The following is a 15,993-nucleotide window of genomic DNA, read 5'->3' on the forward strand; positions in this document are numbered from 1 at the left end:
TCTTTCTCTCTCTCTCTCCCTCCCTCCTTCCTCCTTCCTCCCTTCTCTCCTTTTCCTCACCCCTGCAAAACTCACAGATAACAGTTATTGGTTGATATATGTATAAATATACATTAGGACTTATAAGATAAAAATATTTGTAGATGTGAAACTGGGAATATGATTAGTATTGGTGGAAAACACAATAAAAATGTATTTTTTTAAAAAAAACAACAACAACACTCCCTTCTAGCACTGATAATATTCCTGATTTGGGTCGTGAAACGACTGCAGGACAACAACCCAGCTCAGACCGTACCAAGTAAAGGTGTGTGTGTGTGTGTGTGTGTGTGCGCATGCACTGCTACCGGTTCACACCGGTTCAGGCGAACTGGTTGCTCATTTTATGGCCGGTTCGGTGAACCGGCAAATCCCACCCCTGGCTGGCCCCGCCTGCCCCTCCCCCCCCCGGAGTTCCCACGTGGCCTCTTTTGGATCACAGGTAAGTCCAGGGCCCATGTGGAGGCTTGGGGAGGGTGAAAAATGCCCACCCACCCCTGGAAGTTCTAGAAGGCCGGAGCCTGGGGAGGCATTTTCGCCCCTCCGGAGGCTCTGGAGCCCCAGGGTAGGTGAAAAATGGGCCTTCTGGAAGGCCAGAGCCTCCGGAGTTCGGGGAGGGTGAAAATGCCTCCCCCCCGTGGCCCATTTTCACTCCTAGGATGGTGCAGGAGGCTGATTAGGCCACGCCCATCATGGCCATACCCATCCAGTAACCGGGCAGAGAACCGGTTGTTAAATTATTTGAAGTCCACCCCTGGTACCAAGGACGCCACAATCTTCCTCCTCCTCCCCTTTTTCTTCTCTCTGCTTTTCCTTCTTCCCCTCCTCCTCTTGTCTTCCCCTTCTTGTCTTTCCTTTTTTTCTTCTCTCCTTCTCTCCTTCTCCATCTGCTCCCTTTTTCCTCTTCTCTTTCTCTTCCCTTCTTCTCTTCCTCCTCCTCTTCTCCTTCTTGTCCTCTTTTTTTCTTCTTGTCCTCTCCCTTCTCCTCCCTTTTTCTTCTCTTCCTCTCTCCTTCCCTTCCTCCTCCCTTTTTCTTTCTTTTCCTCTTCTCCTCTTCCCTTCTTTCTCCTCTTCACCTCTTCTTTTTTCCCTTCCTCCTCCTCCTCGTTCTCCCTTTTTTCTTTTCCTCTTCTCGTAAGTGTGAAAAATGGTCCTACGTCACTTTTTTCCAGTGACGTTGTAATTTGGAACGGTCACGAAATAACCTCTCGTAACTCAAGGACTGCCTGTAAATCTATAAATGCCCGGGTACAGTGCTCATTTTCCCATCATGCCCTCAGGTGCTTCTCAGGCCTTGTGGGAAATGTAGTTCTCCGTGGCTCTCTTTAGGCATTCGTGCAGGAAGAAATTACGTTTTAGTGCAAATGTTTCTTCTCATTTCACTGCTTTTAATTATTATTTTTTTTAAGTCGACGTCTCTCTTTACATTTTGCACCAGTCTTTCAACTTTATAAGGATTAAATTGGGTTTTATTGTCAGTGCAGTAGCTAGCACTTAAGTTGCAAACAAGATTTAGTTTTGGGAATCCTGATTTTATTCTCCAGCGTGTCAGACAGGAAGCAGCCCCCCCAAATGAGTTCATAACAACCACAAATGTGTTTCTTGGTGCAATTATCTCCGCCTTTAATGAGCTCTTCATGTAGGATTTTGGGTGAGTGCCTGCATGTGTATTTTAAAAACTGTCATGGTTACTCATGCAAAACACATCTGGCTAATTGGACGCCAATTGCACAGCCTCTTCTCTCAAAGATTAATTTGCTAGGATTGTTTTCCTGAAGAGATTTTGGATTTTTCTGCATTTAGCCTGGGTTGTTTTTTTTTTTTTTTTTGCTTTTTTTAAACAGCTGCAAACTTTCTCTCGCTTGCCTGGGGCGAGCTTCATACGTTGCTCCATTAATTGTAGAGACAGAGAGAGAGAGAGATTGTGTAATATGCAGTAATATCATTTGTTTATGCACACATAAACACGTTTTAAAAACTATAAAGGTAACGTTCACTCATTCGTTTAGTCACTGTTTAAAGTTACAATACCCCCTTCGGGGGAAAAAAAAGTGACTTACAACCTGGTCCTTCCATTTACAACTTGTAGCATCCTCAGGGTCACATGGTCAAAGTAAGGGCACTTGGCAGCCATCTTGGATCTCTGTTGGGTGCCGGTGTTGCCGAATGGGCAGGTGATTCACAGTGATCTGCTTCACAATTGTGTCCAAAACAGCCATGCATTTGTATCGAGAAAGCGACAAAGGTTGTAAAATGGGGCAACATTCATTGAACGATGGCCTTGCTTAACAACAGAAACTTAGGGCCCAGTTGTCGTAAGCTGAGGACTACCTGCCATACTGCAGTGCAGGGGCAGTTTGGTCCAACGGTGAAGGTGCTGAACTAGAAACCAGGAGACAGTGAGCTCTAGTTCCACCTTAGACATGAAAGCCAGCTGGGTGACTTTGGGCCAATCACCAGGAGATGGTGAGTTCTAGTCCCGCCTTAGCCATGAAAACCAGCTGGGTGACTTTGGGCCAATCACCAGGAGATGGTGAGTTCTAGTCCCGCCTTAGGCATGAAAGCCAGCTGGGTGACTTTGGGCCAATCACCAGGAGACGGTGAGTTCTAGTCCCGCCTTAGCCATGAAAACCAGCTGGGTGACTTTGGGCCAATCACCAGGAGATGGTGAGTTCTAGTCCCGCCTTAGGCATGAAAGCCAGCTGGGTGACTTTGGGCCAATCACCAGGAGACGGTGAGTTCTAGTCCCGCCTTAGGCATGAAAGCCAGCTGGGTGACTTTGGGCCAATCACCAGGAGACGGTGAGTTCTAGTCCCGCCTTAGCCATGAAAACCAGCTGGGTGACTTTGGGCCAATCACCAGGAGACGGTGAGTTCTAGTCCCGCCTTAGGCATGAAAGCCAGCTGGGTGACTTTGGGCCAATCACCAAGAGACAGTGAGTTCTAGTCCCGCCTTAGGCATGAAAGCCAGCTGGGTGACTTTGGGCCAATCACCAGGAGACGGTGAGTTCTAGTCCCGCCTTAGGCATGAAAGCCAGCTGGGTGACTTTGGGCCAATCACCAGGAGACGGTGAGTTCTAGTCCCGCCTTAGGCATGAAAGCCAGCTGGGTGACTTTGGGCCAATCACCAGGAGATGGTGAGTTCTAGTCCCGCCTTAGACATAAAAACCAGCTGGGTGACTTTGGGCTAATCACCAGGAGACAGGGAGTTCTAGTCCTTCCTAGGCATGAAAGCTGGCTGGGTGACTTTGGGCCAATCACCAGGAAATTGTGAGTTCTAGTCCCACTTTAGGTATGAAAGCCAGTTAGGTGACTTTGGGCCAATCACCAGGAGACGGGAAGTTCTAGTGGAATTGGCTGCAGGTTGAATTTTGGATCGTGCCAAGGAGTTTTCATTTTTGCCAAACGATGGTTTTTTCCCCCCAAAGCCTCCGCTAGAAACATTAGGCCAAAGAAAAGCATAATTCTATTCCAAGGGCATTTCTCAGTGAAACGAGAGAAGACGCAGCGGAGGAATAGATGTCAGACTCCCGACTGTTTGTTGTGCTTAGCTTGTCTGCAAAATGTCAAAATGACCTCGAAGTTTTGAGTCAGAATAACAGCTTCCCTTGGCTGCAAACATTTGCTAATCAAGAAGGGAAGCTAGAAATTTGCCCCGTGCGAATTTCCACCACCAACAGCGTCGAGCCTGGCAGACGGTTTCCACAGCAGAGCAACGTGGTTGTTAAGCGAGTCGCCTCCGATTTTAATTTTCATCCCGGTTGATAAGTGAATTGCTGCAATTGTTAAGTGAATTGTGCGGTCATTATGTGAATCCAGCTACACTTCCTCTCCCCTCCCCCCTCCCCCCATGGAGTTTTTCTGGAAAGACCGCAAAGTGTGAGGAATGGTCATAAGTTACCTTTCTCAGTGTCATTGAAACTTTCAAATGGTCACTAACTGAATGGTTGTAAGTTGAGGACTACCTCTAGTCCTATATTGGGCACAAAAGCCTGCTGGGTGACTTTGGGCCAATCACCAGAAAATGGTGAGTTCTAGTTCCCCCTTAGGCAATGAAAGTTGGCTGGGTGACTTCAGGTCAATCACCAGGCGATTGTGAATTCTAGTTCTGCCTTAGGCATGAAAGTCGACTGGGTGACTTTGGGCCAATCACTGGGCGATTGTGAATTCTAGTTCCGCCTTAGGCATGAAAGTTGACTGGGTGACTTTGGGCCAATCACTGGGCGATTGTGAATTCTAGTTCCGCCTTAGGCATGAAAGTTGGCTGGGTGACTTTGGGCCAATCACTGGGCGATTGTGAATTCTAGTTCCGCCTTAGGCATGAAAGTTGACTGGGTGACTTTGGGCCAATCACAGGCGATTGTGAATTCTAGTTCTGCCTTGGGCATGAAAGACGGCTGGGTGACTTTGGGCCAATCACCAGGCGATTGTGAATTCTAGTTCTGCCTTGGGCATGAAAGACGGCTGGGTGACTTTGGGCCAATCACCAGGCGATTGTGAATTCTAGTTCTGCTTTAGGCATGAAAGTTGGCTGGGTGACTTTGGGCCAATCACTGGGCGATTGTGAATTCTAGTTCCGCCTTAGGCATGAAAGTTGACTGGGTGACTTTGGGCCAATCACTGGGCGATTGTGAATTCTAGTTCCGCCTTAGGCATGAAAGTTGGCTGGGTGACTTTGGGCCAATCACTGGGCGATTGTGAATTCTAGTTCCGCCTTAGGCATGAAAGTTGACTGGTGACTTTGGGCCAATCACTGGGCGATTGTGAATTCTAGTTCTGCCTTGGGCATGAAAGACGGCTGGGTGACTTTGGGCCAATCACCAGGCGATTGTGAATTCTAGTTCTGCCTTGGGCATGAAAGTTGGCTGGGTGACTTTGGGCCAATCACCAGGCGATTGTGAATTCTAGTTCTGCTTTAGGCATGAAAGTTGGCTGGGTGACTTTGGGCCAATCACCGGGCGATTGTGAATTCTAGTTCCGCCTTGGGCATGAAAGACGGCTGGGTGACTTTGGGCCAATCACCAGGCGATTGTGAATTCTAGTTCTGCTTTAGGCATGAAAGTTGACTGGGTGACTTCAGGCCAATCATTAGGCAATTGTGAATTCTAGTTCTGCCTTAGGCATGAAAGCTGACTTTGGGCCAATCACCAGGCGATTGTGAATTCTAGTTCTGCTTTAGGCATGAAAGTTGACTGGGTGACTTCAGGCCAATCATTAGGCGATTGTGAATTGTAGTTCCACCCTAGGCATGAAAGTGGGCTGGGTGACTTTAGGCCAATCATTAGGCGATTGTGAATTGTAGTTCCACCCTAGGCATGAAAGTGGGCTGGGTGACTTCAGGCCAATCATTAGGCGATTGTGAATTGTAGTTCCACCCTAGGCATGAAAGCGGGTTGGGTGACTTTAGGCCAATCACTATAGCGATTGTGAGTTCTAGGTCCGCCTTGGGCATGAAAGTTGACTGGGTGACTTCAGGCCAATCATTAGGCGATTGTGAATTGTAGTTCCACCCTAGGCATGAAAGCGGGCTGGGTGACTCTGGGCCAATCACCAGGAGACGGTGAGTTCTAGTCCCGCCTTAGGCATGAAAGCCAGCTGGGTGACTTTGGGCCAATCACCAGGAGACGGTGAATTCTAGTTGCACCTTAGGCATGAAAGCAGGCTGGGTGACTTTAGGCCAATCACTAGGCGATTGTGAATTCTAGTTCTGCCTTAGGCATGAAAGCCAGCTGGGTGACCTTGGGCCAGTCTATCTCTTAGCCCAACCCACCTAACAGGGCTGTTGTTGTGGGGGAAATAGGAGAAGGAAGCTGTTGTTTATGTTCACTGCCTGAGTTATTTGTAAAAATAATAACTGGAGTCAAATAAATCCATATATATAATATAAAATACCCCTCAAGTGTACAGTCTTGAAATTTGGCACATATGTTCCTCTTGGCTTCTAGGGGCTCACTAAGAAAGGATTTTTCGAAATGACCATCAGAGCATTTAGAGTATTTCCTATATTGTTATTATTAATAATAATAATGCAGGTAGGCAGAGGCAGAATTTTTTTTCCTTATTTTTCTCCCAAAAAACTAAGCCCAAACCACATAGTTTCGTGGCAAAGCACCGGTATCGAGCTAGTAATTAAATAAAAAAAATAAAATGGATTCCATTCCTGGACCAAGGGGTTGGACTAAATGTCCTCCTAGGTCCCTGCAAACTTTCCTTCCTTCCACGATGGCAGAGCTTTGTGGAACCCAGACGAATTTCCTCAGAATTCCTTTCCAGCGAATCCTATTAATACCATCCAGATTATTTTGTCTCCCCGGCCTTGTCAGAACTAAAGTGCCTTGGCTTCGAACCAGATGCGACATTAATAGGGAAAAGACTCAGACAGCCAAAGTTGGCAAGAGGAAAACCTTTCCTTCTGGTCCAGTTGGCTGTAAACACACGCACAGGTAGTCCTTGACATACGACAGTCCAATGAGTGACGGTTCGAGGTCACCGCGGCGCTGAGAAATGCGACTTTAACGATCGTTTTTCACACTTACGACTGTCGGCAGCCTCTTCCCTGGGTTCATGTGATTTACATTTCGGATCCTAGGCAACCGACTCAGATTTAGGATGGGTCGTGCGATCCCGTTTTGTGACCTTCTGACCAGCAGAATCAGCAGGGTAAGCCAGATTCATTTAACAACGGGCTTACTAAGCAGTCGCACTGAAGACGTATATATACCGCTTCCCAGTGCTTTCCGGCCCTCTCTAAGCGGTTTGCAGAGTCAGCCTTTTGCCCCCGATAATCTGGGTCCTATTTTAGCAACCTCGGAAGGAGGGAAGGCTGATAGTCGACCTTGAGCTAGTCAGGACTGATGACTGGCAGTGGGTAGAATTAACCTGCGGTACTGTATTCTAATCACTGCACCACCATAGCTGGCTGGCTTGCTTCCTCCCTCCCTCCCTCCATTTGTAATAGCCCTTAGACTTATATACCGCTTCACAGTGCTTTCCTGCTCTCTAAGCGGTTTACAGAGTCAGCATATTTCCCCCCAACAATCTGCGTCCTCATTTGACTGACCATGGAAGGGTAGAAGGCTGAGTCAACATTGAGCTGGTCAGGATCAAACTGCTGGCATTAGGCAGAGTTTGCCTGCAATGCTGCATTTTAACTACTGCACACCATGGATGGATGGATGGATGGATGGATGGATGGATGGATGGATGGATGGATGGAAGGAAGGAAGGAAGGAAGGAAGGAAGGAAGGAAGGAAGGAGATAGATCAGTAGCCCTTGGACTTATCTACCTCTTCACCGTGCTTTGCAGCCCTCTCTAAGCGGTTTACAAAGTCAGCCCATTGCCTCCAAGAATCTGGCTCCTCATTTTACTGACCTTGGAAGGACAGAAGGCTGAGTCAACCTTGAGCCTGTCAGGATCGAACTGCTGGCAGTGGGCAGAATTAGCCTGCAATACTGCATTCTAACCACTGGGCCACAATGGCTTAATACTAATTTAACAAGTGCAGCGATACACTTAGCAACTGAGGCAAGAGGGTCATAAAACTCAACTGTCTCGCTTAGCAATGGACCTTTTGGGTTCAATGGTGGTTGTAAGTCAAGGATTACCGTATACCTGTACTGCCTTCCCTAGTTGGGAAACTTCTAGGAAAAATCCTCAAGCATGTAAATGTCCACACAGTAAAATAATCTGGGTGGTCTCTTGGGAGACAAGATGGATCTCTCTCTCTCTCTCTCACTCTCTTTCTCTTTGTTTCTTTATCTCTTTCACTTTCTCTTTATCACTCTTACTTTCTCTTTTTCTGTCTTTCTCTCCCTTTCTCTTTATCACTTTCTTACTTTCTTTGTTTCTCTCATTCTCTCTCACTCTTTCTCTCACTTTCTCTTATCACTCTCTTTCGGTTAATTTCTGTCTCTCTCACTTTCCCTTTATCATTTTCTTTCTTACTTTCTCTCTCTCTCTCTTTCTCTCTCTCTCACTCTCTCTTTATCACTCTACTTTTTCTCTTTCTCTCACTCCCTTTATCATTCTCTTTCTTACTTTCTTTGTCTCTTATTCTCTCTCTCACTCTCTCTCACACACTCTCTCTTTATCACTCTACTTTCTCCGTCTCTTTCTCTCACTCTCCCTTTATCATTCTCTTCCTTACTTTCTCTCTTTTTCTGTGTCTTTTATTCTCACTCCCTCTGTCACTCTCTACTTTCTCTCGTCTCTTTCTCTTGCTTTCTCTTTATCGCTCTTTCTTACTTTCTCTCTCTCTCTCTTTGTCCCTTTCTCTGTTTCTCTCTGTTTCTCTCTCTTCCTCTTCCTCTCTCTGCCTCCCCTGGTGCCCATTGCAAAAGGTGAATAATTCATTTCTCAGTGCCCTGCTTCCTGTTTTATTTCTGCGCCTGTAATGCTCACCAGCCGTGGCCTGAATCATTCATAAGCTTTCCTTCCAGGGCTGCAGGGAGCCAGGCTCAGCTCGTTCCCCCAAGAGGGGAGGCTCGAGATACACGTGGGAAGTGGTTGGTAACACAGCAGAACATCTCCACGGAGGTGGAAGGAAAGCCATTGGATCGGCCCTGTTCCTCCGATGACGGCTATCGCCTTCCCATTCCCTCGGAGACCATCAGCTGTTAGGAGTTTAAGCCACTACAGGTAGTCCTCGCTTCACGACCGTTCGAATATACGGTGGACACCTGAGCAAAGGGACGTGGTCTCATTCCGACGGCCATCATCTGTGGTCACGACATCCCAGTTTTCGGAGTCGGCACCCAGCCCACATTGATGGCTGTTTACAGTGTCCTATTCATCCGATTGCAATCTGTGGGAGAAACCCCTGCGGTCTATACGGCAGTAGTTGGTCCATTCAGATAACAGATGATCAGAGAGGGAAGGGGACCTTGGAGGTCATCTAGTCCAACCCCCGGCCCTTGCCTAACCTGGAGGTCCTACACCATTTTTGACAGTTTGGCTGTCCAGTCTCTTCTTGGAAGCCTCCAGGGATGAAGCTCCCACAACTTCTGAAGGCAACTTCTGTTCTATGGGTGGATTGTTCCCACTGTCAGAAAGTTTCTCCTTATTTCCAGGTTGAATCTCTCCTGGATCAGTTTCCATCCATTGTTCCTTGTCTGGCCTTCAGGTGCCTTGGAAAATAGCTTGACCTCCTCCTCCTCTCTGTGTCAGCCCCTTAAATATTGGAACACTTGCTATCCTGTCTCCCCTGGTCCTTCTCTTCCCTAGACTAGCCAGGCCCAGTTCCTGTAACTGTTCTTCATATGTTTTAGCCTCCAGTCTCCTAATCATCCTGGTTGCTCTTCTCTGCACTTTTTCTAGAGTCTCAACATCTTTTTTAATAGTGTGGTGACCAAAACTGGATGCAGTACTCTAGGTGTGGCCTTACTAAGGCTTTACAGAGTGGTATTAGTACCTCCCGTGATCTTGACTGTATCCCTCTGTTAATACAACTTAGGATTGCATTAGCTTTTTTGGCAGCCGCTGCACACTGCTGGCTCATATTTAGCTGGTTGTCCACTAAGACTCCAAGATCCCTCTCACAGTTACTGCAATTGAGCCCGGTTTCACCCAATCTATACGTGTCCTTTTGGTTTTTCTCGCCTAAGTGTAGGACTTTACTTTTCTCCCACGACTCTCTGACTCTCTGCCTACCCAAACTTTGATGTTGACTGAAGTCGTTAAGTTGGATGAGTAGCAAAACACCTCAGTTTTTAATAAACTTTAGTTCTGTTGCCGTAATTTAACCTTTTGAGATATTCCAGGATTTAAAGCATTCCAATTGATGCGTATCATGGGAGAGTAGTGAATTAAGAATGGATTCGTGGTTCGTAGCATTTTTGTGGCCGTACGACAGGTGTCAGGAGAGTGTGGTGGCTCAGCGGTTAAAGAGGCTGAGCTTGTCTGCTGCGAAGCTGACAGTGGAGGTTTGAGAATGCTGCACGACGGGGTGAGCTCCCATTCCTTGCTCCAGCTCCTGCCTGTTCTGACCAAGGCTTCCGAGACCGTAATTATGCACACATTTATTTTAAAAACAAGTCTTGTTTTATTGCAACGCTGGGAATTATTTTCATTCCCAGCTGGTAATGAATCTCAAACAGTCCCTCGAGATAAGCACCCACCTTTCGTTCCTGTGAAGTGCTGCTCTAAACAGAAGTGTCAAATGAACTAGAAAGAAAACCAACCCAAGTACAAAGAGCTTCGAGAATGAATCTGAACCGAACAAATGACTTTGCTTCCTGCAAAGGTTTCATCATCTTTGTCTGTCTTTTATATCTTATGGGAGGGGCAATCACCTCCCAGCCTTAGTCCCGAGTTGTTCCTTCTGCTTCAGCTGTTCTCACCTTCTAGCAGCTCTGCGCACTGGGAACAGGCTCCCGCTGTTCCTCTGCCTCGCTGCTGCCAGACTCCGGAGGCTCCGGAAGCAGCACCTCACTCCCAGATGGTTCTGGCCCCATCTCTGCATCGGACGCAGGACCCTTGTCCGAGTCCCCTTCAGACTCCCGGACTGATCCCCATTCTATCCCACTGTCCGATTCCGCTGCCGTCTGCACAGGCTGCTGGCGAACCACAACACTGCCTGCCTAGCAGTTTGAAAGCACGCAAATGCGAATAGATAAATAGGTACCATTTAGGTGGGAAGATAACAGCGTTCTATGCGGCTCGGCGTACAGTCATGCCAGGCATGTGACCACGGAAGTATCTTTGGACAGTGTTGGCTCCCTTGGCTAGGAAATGGTGATGAGCACCGACCCCCTAGAGCCAGACAAAACTGGACAGGAGAAACGTTTACCTTACGACAGGTGAAACTTCCCTTATCATAGTAGGCCTGGAGTTGTCACCTTTGGCCCCAGGTCTGATGCAACCTCTCAACAGTTGGGGGCTGTTTAGAGAGTTATGCAGTTACAACTCTGGTAATGTAATTATGTAATTCAGATTTATTGGTTTTATTGTGAATTTATATAGAGGTTTCTAGATCTCTATAAATCTCTGGCCCCCCAAGTGGAAAGCAAGAAAATTTAGGCCCCTCTCCTCCCCCCCTCCAGCAAATTTGAGTCGTGGATTTTCCTTGCCTTCCTTCTTAATGGGAGGGGTTTCCAACCTTGGCAACTTTTAAAGATGGGGGTGGACTTCAATTCCCCAAAATCCCCAGCCCAGCCATCTTGGCTGGCTGGGGAATTCTGGGAGTTGAAGCCCACCTGTCATGCCCCTGTTAGAATCTGACTCTGAGGGAGAGGAGGAACAGCCAACAGGGAGTGGGAATGTGGCTCCAGAGGTTGTGGAGAAGGCTAGGGAAGGGCAGAGGCCAGCTGGGCATTCAGAGGAAGACCCAGGCCCATCCCTTCTTCATCCTAGGGCATGCAGGGAGGAGCGGAGAAGGGAGAAATGTAAATGGCATGGTCTGTGGGGGAGGAAAGGGCCCTGATCCCCTTCATGGGCTGCAGCTGTGAGGACTGTTTAAAAGGACAAACTGCGCATGGCCCAGTGCTGGAAGCAAAGCGTGAAAATATTTCTAGTCTGTCAGTTCTTATCTGAGTTCTGGCGTCTTTCCCAATGTGTGTATTTCGATATCTGTGGACGTCTTCAAGCCCTTATTCTGCCTTGTCTCCTTAATTGCTTCAGTGTGGTTTGTGTTGTTTTTTTTTCCTATTTATAATTTATAGGTATTTTGAGTTTGAACAGAAGTTTTTCCTTTTTGCAACTGTTTGTGGGGGAGTTTTTTTTCTCCAGTCAATGATAATTGGACCTTTGAAGCCAAGTTGAAGGAATTAAAGGGACTTCACCTGTTTGTGTGACTGTGTTGCTTTTGTATCCCACCCTGGGTCATCACACCACCCATCTTCAAGTTGCCAAGTTTGGAGACCTCTGACTTAGACGGCGATACCTTCCTGAGAAGTTTCTCCTAACCAGGTTGCTCCAGGATTTAACCCAGTTAAACCTTCTTCCTTTTTTTTTCAGTGGTCTGGCAAGCCCTGATGGACATCTGACCGTTTGCAACCAGCCCGCTGGAAGAGCATGGTTAAACACCAGCCACTCCAGTACTACGAGCCCCAGTTGTGTTTGTCATGCCTGACAGGAATTTATGGAGGCCGGTGGAAGCGATACCAGCGGTCACATGATGACACCACCAAGGTGAGTCCCCAGTGGGCCAGGGTGGCCATTTTGAATGGGTGAATCCCGACGACGGGATCAGAGATTGGATGATAGAAAATATTTCTATGGTCTTTTTTAGAGTTGCCAACAGAAAGGGAGTGTGAAAGGGCAGTGCGGCAGCTTGGAAAATGAAAGTGCATTCCGTAAATAGTTTTTCAAAGATAGTAACTAGATGACCGATTGCCTCGCAAAATTCTAACTGGAGAGCATGATTGATGACTGGATGTGTCCCATTGGAGAATATGAATTATGATACACCGGGGGTGGGTGGGAGGAAAACCAGGGTCAAGGGTGACAATGAATGATGTGCCTCAGCATGGCCATGTTAACTCCCAATAAATCCTTTTGAAGTTTGGCTCGAGACTCAGGATTTAATTGGGGGTAACTGTCAGAATCCTGATTCTTGTTTTGGTCGGCTTGCAAACTAAGTGTGGGAGGAAGATTCGGAGCCTGCCTTACTAACTAAGTAAGGCCTTTGCAGGCAGATTTCTTAACGAGAATTTAAAAGCCACAAACAGTTCAGTCGTGGCTTTTAATGGGCTCGACTTACGACTGCAATCGAGCCCAGAGTTTCTGTTCTTAAGCAAGACATTTGTCAAGTGAGTTTTGCCCTATTTTAGACAAGGGAGGGGATGAAAGGGGTTTGAAAGAGCAGTATAGCAGCTTGGAAATCAAAAGGGCATTCCCTAAATAGTTTTTCAGAGATTGTAACTAGGTGACCGAAGTTTCTGCTGCTGCAAAATTCTAACCGGAGAGCCTGATTGAGGCCTCTTGGCTATGGATGTGTCCCATTGGAGGATATGAATTACGATCCACCCAAAGGGTGGGAGGGAAACCAGGGTCAAGGGTGACAGTCAATGATGGGCCTCAGAGTCTGCTACACCCAGTTAGTGCTGGACATGTTAATTCCCAATAAATTCTTTTGAAGTTTTGGAAGTTTGCCTTAAGACTCAGGATTTAATTGGGGGGAACTGCCGAAATCCTGACACGCAGTCTCTTGCAGCTGGATATTATACAGAGAGGCAGTCCTCGGCTTATTACCACAGTTGAGACCAACATTTCTGTTGCTAAGCAAAACTATTTGTTAAGTGTTCTTTGTCCTATTTTACGACCTTTCTGGACACCGTTAAGTGAATCATGGCAGTGAGGTTATAACACGGTTGTTAAATGAATCTGGTTTCTCCATTGACGTTGCTGGTCAGAAGGTCGCAAAAGGGGAATCACATAACCCCGAGGACACTGTTGGCCGTCATAAATATGAGTCGGTCATTAGTCTGAATTTTGAGCATGGGGATGTTGCAAAAATCATCAGTGAAAAACAGTCGCAAGTCATTTTTTTTCAGTGCCGTAACTTTTAAACGGTCACTAAATGGATGTAAGTCGAGGACTACCTGTGCATTAATGGGTCCCGGATAAATGTCTTGTGAAGATTGTCAATCATCCCAGTCATGATTGTCCCCAAAGCTGCTTTTTCCAGAAGGCAACTGGACTTTCTTTGTTTTTTTTTTCCCCTTTGAAGTTGTTTCGCTTCTCATTTAAGAAGCTTCTTCCGTTCTCGGAAACGCTTCTCAGAACTGAAGAAGCTTCTGGGATAAGAAGCAAAACGTTTTCAAAGGGAAAAAAAAAACCAGGAAAATCCAGTTGCCTTTTGGAAAAAGCAGCTTTAGGACATCAACGGTTCCTCTGATGACTCGCGTGGGATACAAAAGCAACACAGTCACACAAACAGGTGAAGTCCCTTGAATTCCTTCAACTTGGCTTCAAAGCTCCAATTATCATTGACTGGAGAAAAAAACTCCCCCACAAACAGCTGCGAAAAGGAAGAACTTCTGTTCAAACTCAAAATACCTATAAATTATAAATAGAAAAAACAACACAAACCACACTGAAGCAATTAAGGAGACAAGGCAGGATAAGGGCTTGAAGACGTCCACAGATATCGAAATACACACACTGGGAAGGACGCCAGAACTCAGATAAGAACGGACAAACTAGAAATATTTTCACGCTTTGCTTCCAGCACTTCCAGGATATGTCCGTCCTTTTAACCTGTCCTCACATCTGCAGCCCATGAAGGGGATCAAGGCCCTTTCCTCCCCCGTAGACCACACCAGTCACCTTTCTCCCTTATCCACTCTTCCCTACGTGCCCTAGGATGACGAGGGGATGGGCCTGGGTCTTCCTCTGACTGCCCAGCCGGCCTCTGCCCTTCCCCAGTTTCCCCCACAACCTCCGGAGCCACATTCCCACTCCCTGTTGGCTGTTCCTCCTCTCCCTCGGAGTCAGATTCTAACTGAGGTATGACAGGTCTCCTTTTAAGACTGTTGGAAAGAGAAGCATTGCTGTAGAAATCGGAGAGGAAATTGTAGTGTGTGATTGTTGCTTTCTATCAGTGTATTTAAGATAGAATTGGGCAGAAGCTGTGTTGATGAAGACAACCCTGTGAAATCTCCAGACGTGGAGACAGCATTCTTCTAGACAGGAGAAGAACAACAGTGTTGGTTTGTGTTAATTTTCTAAGCCTTTGACAGTTTGATTGTGGATGTTGTTGGAGAAGCAGGTTGTGGTTCAGACCAGAATTGTTGTATCCGCCTTGCCTGGACAGATCAGGAAATGAGGAGGAAGTGTATATTATGATAGATTCGATACTATGAAGAGCAGAAAAGGTTTGCAGCTGGGAGTTTCAGTTTTAAATCCTGAACTAGAAATTACCTGTTTTCAGACCAACAGAGGTACTAATTGAGGAAGATAGGACAGAATAGAATAGAATAGAAATAAGAATTAGGAATAGAGAAAAGAATAGAATAGAAATAAGACTTAGGAATAGAGAATAGAATAGAATAGAATAGAATAGAATAGAATAGAATAGAATAGAATAGAATAGAATAGAATAGAATAGAATAGAAATAAGAATTAGGAATAGAGAAAAGAATAGAATAGAAATAAGAATAGGAATAGAGAATAGAATAGAATAGAATAGAATAGAATAGAATAGAATAGAAATAAGAATTAGGAATAGAGAAAAGAATAGAATAGAAATAAGAATTAGGAATAGAGAATAGAATAGAAGAGAAGAGAACAGAACAGAACAGAACAGAACAGAATAGAATAGAATAGAATAGGAGAGAACAGAATAGAATAGAATAGAATAGAATAGAATAGAAAGAATAGTTGGAAGGGACCTTGTAGGTCATCTGGTCCCACCCCTTGCTCAACCAAGAAACCCTATACTATTTCTGACAGATGGCTGTTCTTGGTTGTTCCTTGCTTAGGCTGTTTACTGTTAGTTTGTTCCTCTGAATAGGAAGTTCCTTGTCTGTGGCGTTGTTTACTGCTTGATTGTTGGTCTAGTGTTAATCCTAATGTTAATCTTTGCTTATCTGGGGGATTGATCGCTGGTGAAGAGATATCATGAACGTTTAGCCTTTTGAATTTCTCTTGTGAATGGTGTGTAGACGTTGCTGATCTCTATGTGCCCGTTGATGGCTGATTTCACCGAATCAGAACTTGTAGAGACAGATAACAGATAATGAGAGTTGGAAGGGACCTTGGGGATCATGTAGTCCAATCCCCCGCCCAAGCAGGAGAACCTACACCATTTCTGACAGATGGGAGTCCATCTTGAAAGCCTCCAGTGATGTATCTCCCACAACTTCTGAGGGCAAGTTCTCTTTCATGGGTTGATTGTTCTCACTGTCAGAAAGTTTATCCTTATTTCCAGGTTGAATCTCTCCTTGTTCAGTTTCCATCCATTATTCCTTGTCTGGCCTTCGGGTGCTTTGGAGAATAGCTTGAACCCCTCTTCTC

At 46.1% G+C, this 15,993-nt stretch overlaps 1 protein-coding gene and 1 long non-coding RNA gene across 7 annotated transcripts in view; one reads left to right on the forward strand and one right to left on the reverse strand.

Moving 5' to 3' along the window:
* LOC148130344 (uncharacterized) overlaps nucleotides 1-15,993 on the reverse strand; it is a 469,114-nt gene that overhangs the window by 363,501 nt on the left and 89,620 nt on the right. The gene's annotated exons all lie outside the window — the stretch shown is intronic.
* The window catches only part of LOC113429413 (glycerophosphodiester phosphodiesterase 2-like), a 136,509-nt gene that overhangs the window by 41,106 nt on the left and 79,410 nt on the right, over nucleotides 1-15,993 (forward strand). For all 6 annotated transcript variants that reach the window (XM_087965952.1, XM_087965958.1, XM_087965957.1 and 3 more), the window contains exon 2: nucleotides 11,992-12,165. In XM_087965952.1, the coding sequence (XP_087822078.1) occupies nucleotides 12,049-12,165 (117 nt within the window). In that variant the 5' untranslated portion in view covers nucleotides 11,992-12,048. The remainder of the gene's footprint in view (nucleotides 1-11,991; nucleotides 12,166-15,993) is intronic.

This window comes from Notechis scutatus, chromosome 5, assembly GCF_049901735.1.
Source record: "Notechis scutatus isolate UNSWTSFEM ecotype Mainland chromosome 5, rNotScu1.2, whole genome shotgun sequence".
NCBI lineage: Eukaryota > Metazoa > Chordata > Lepidosauria > Squamata > Elapidae > Notechis > Notechis scutatus.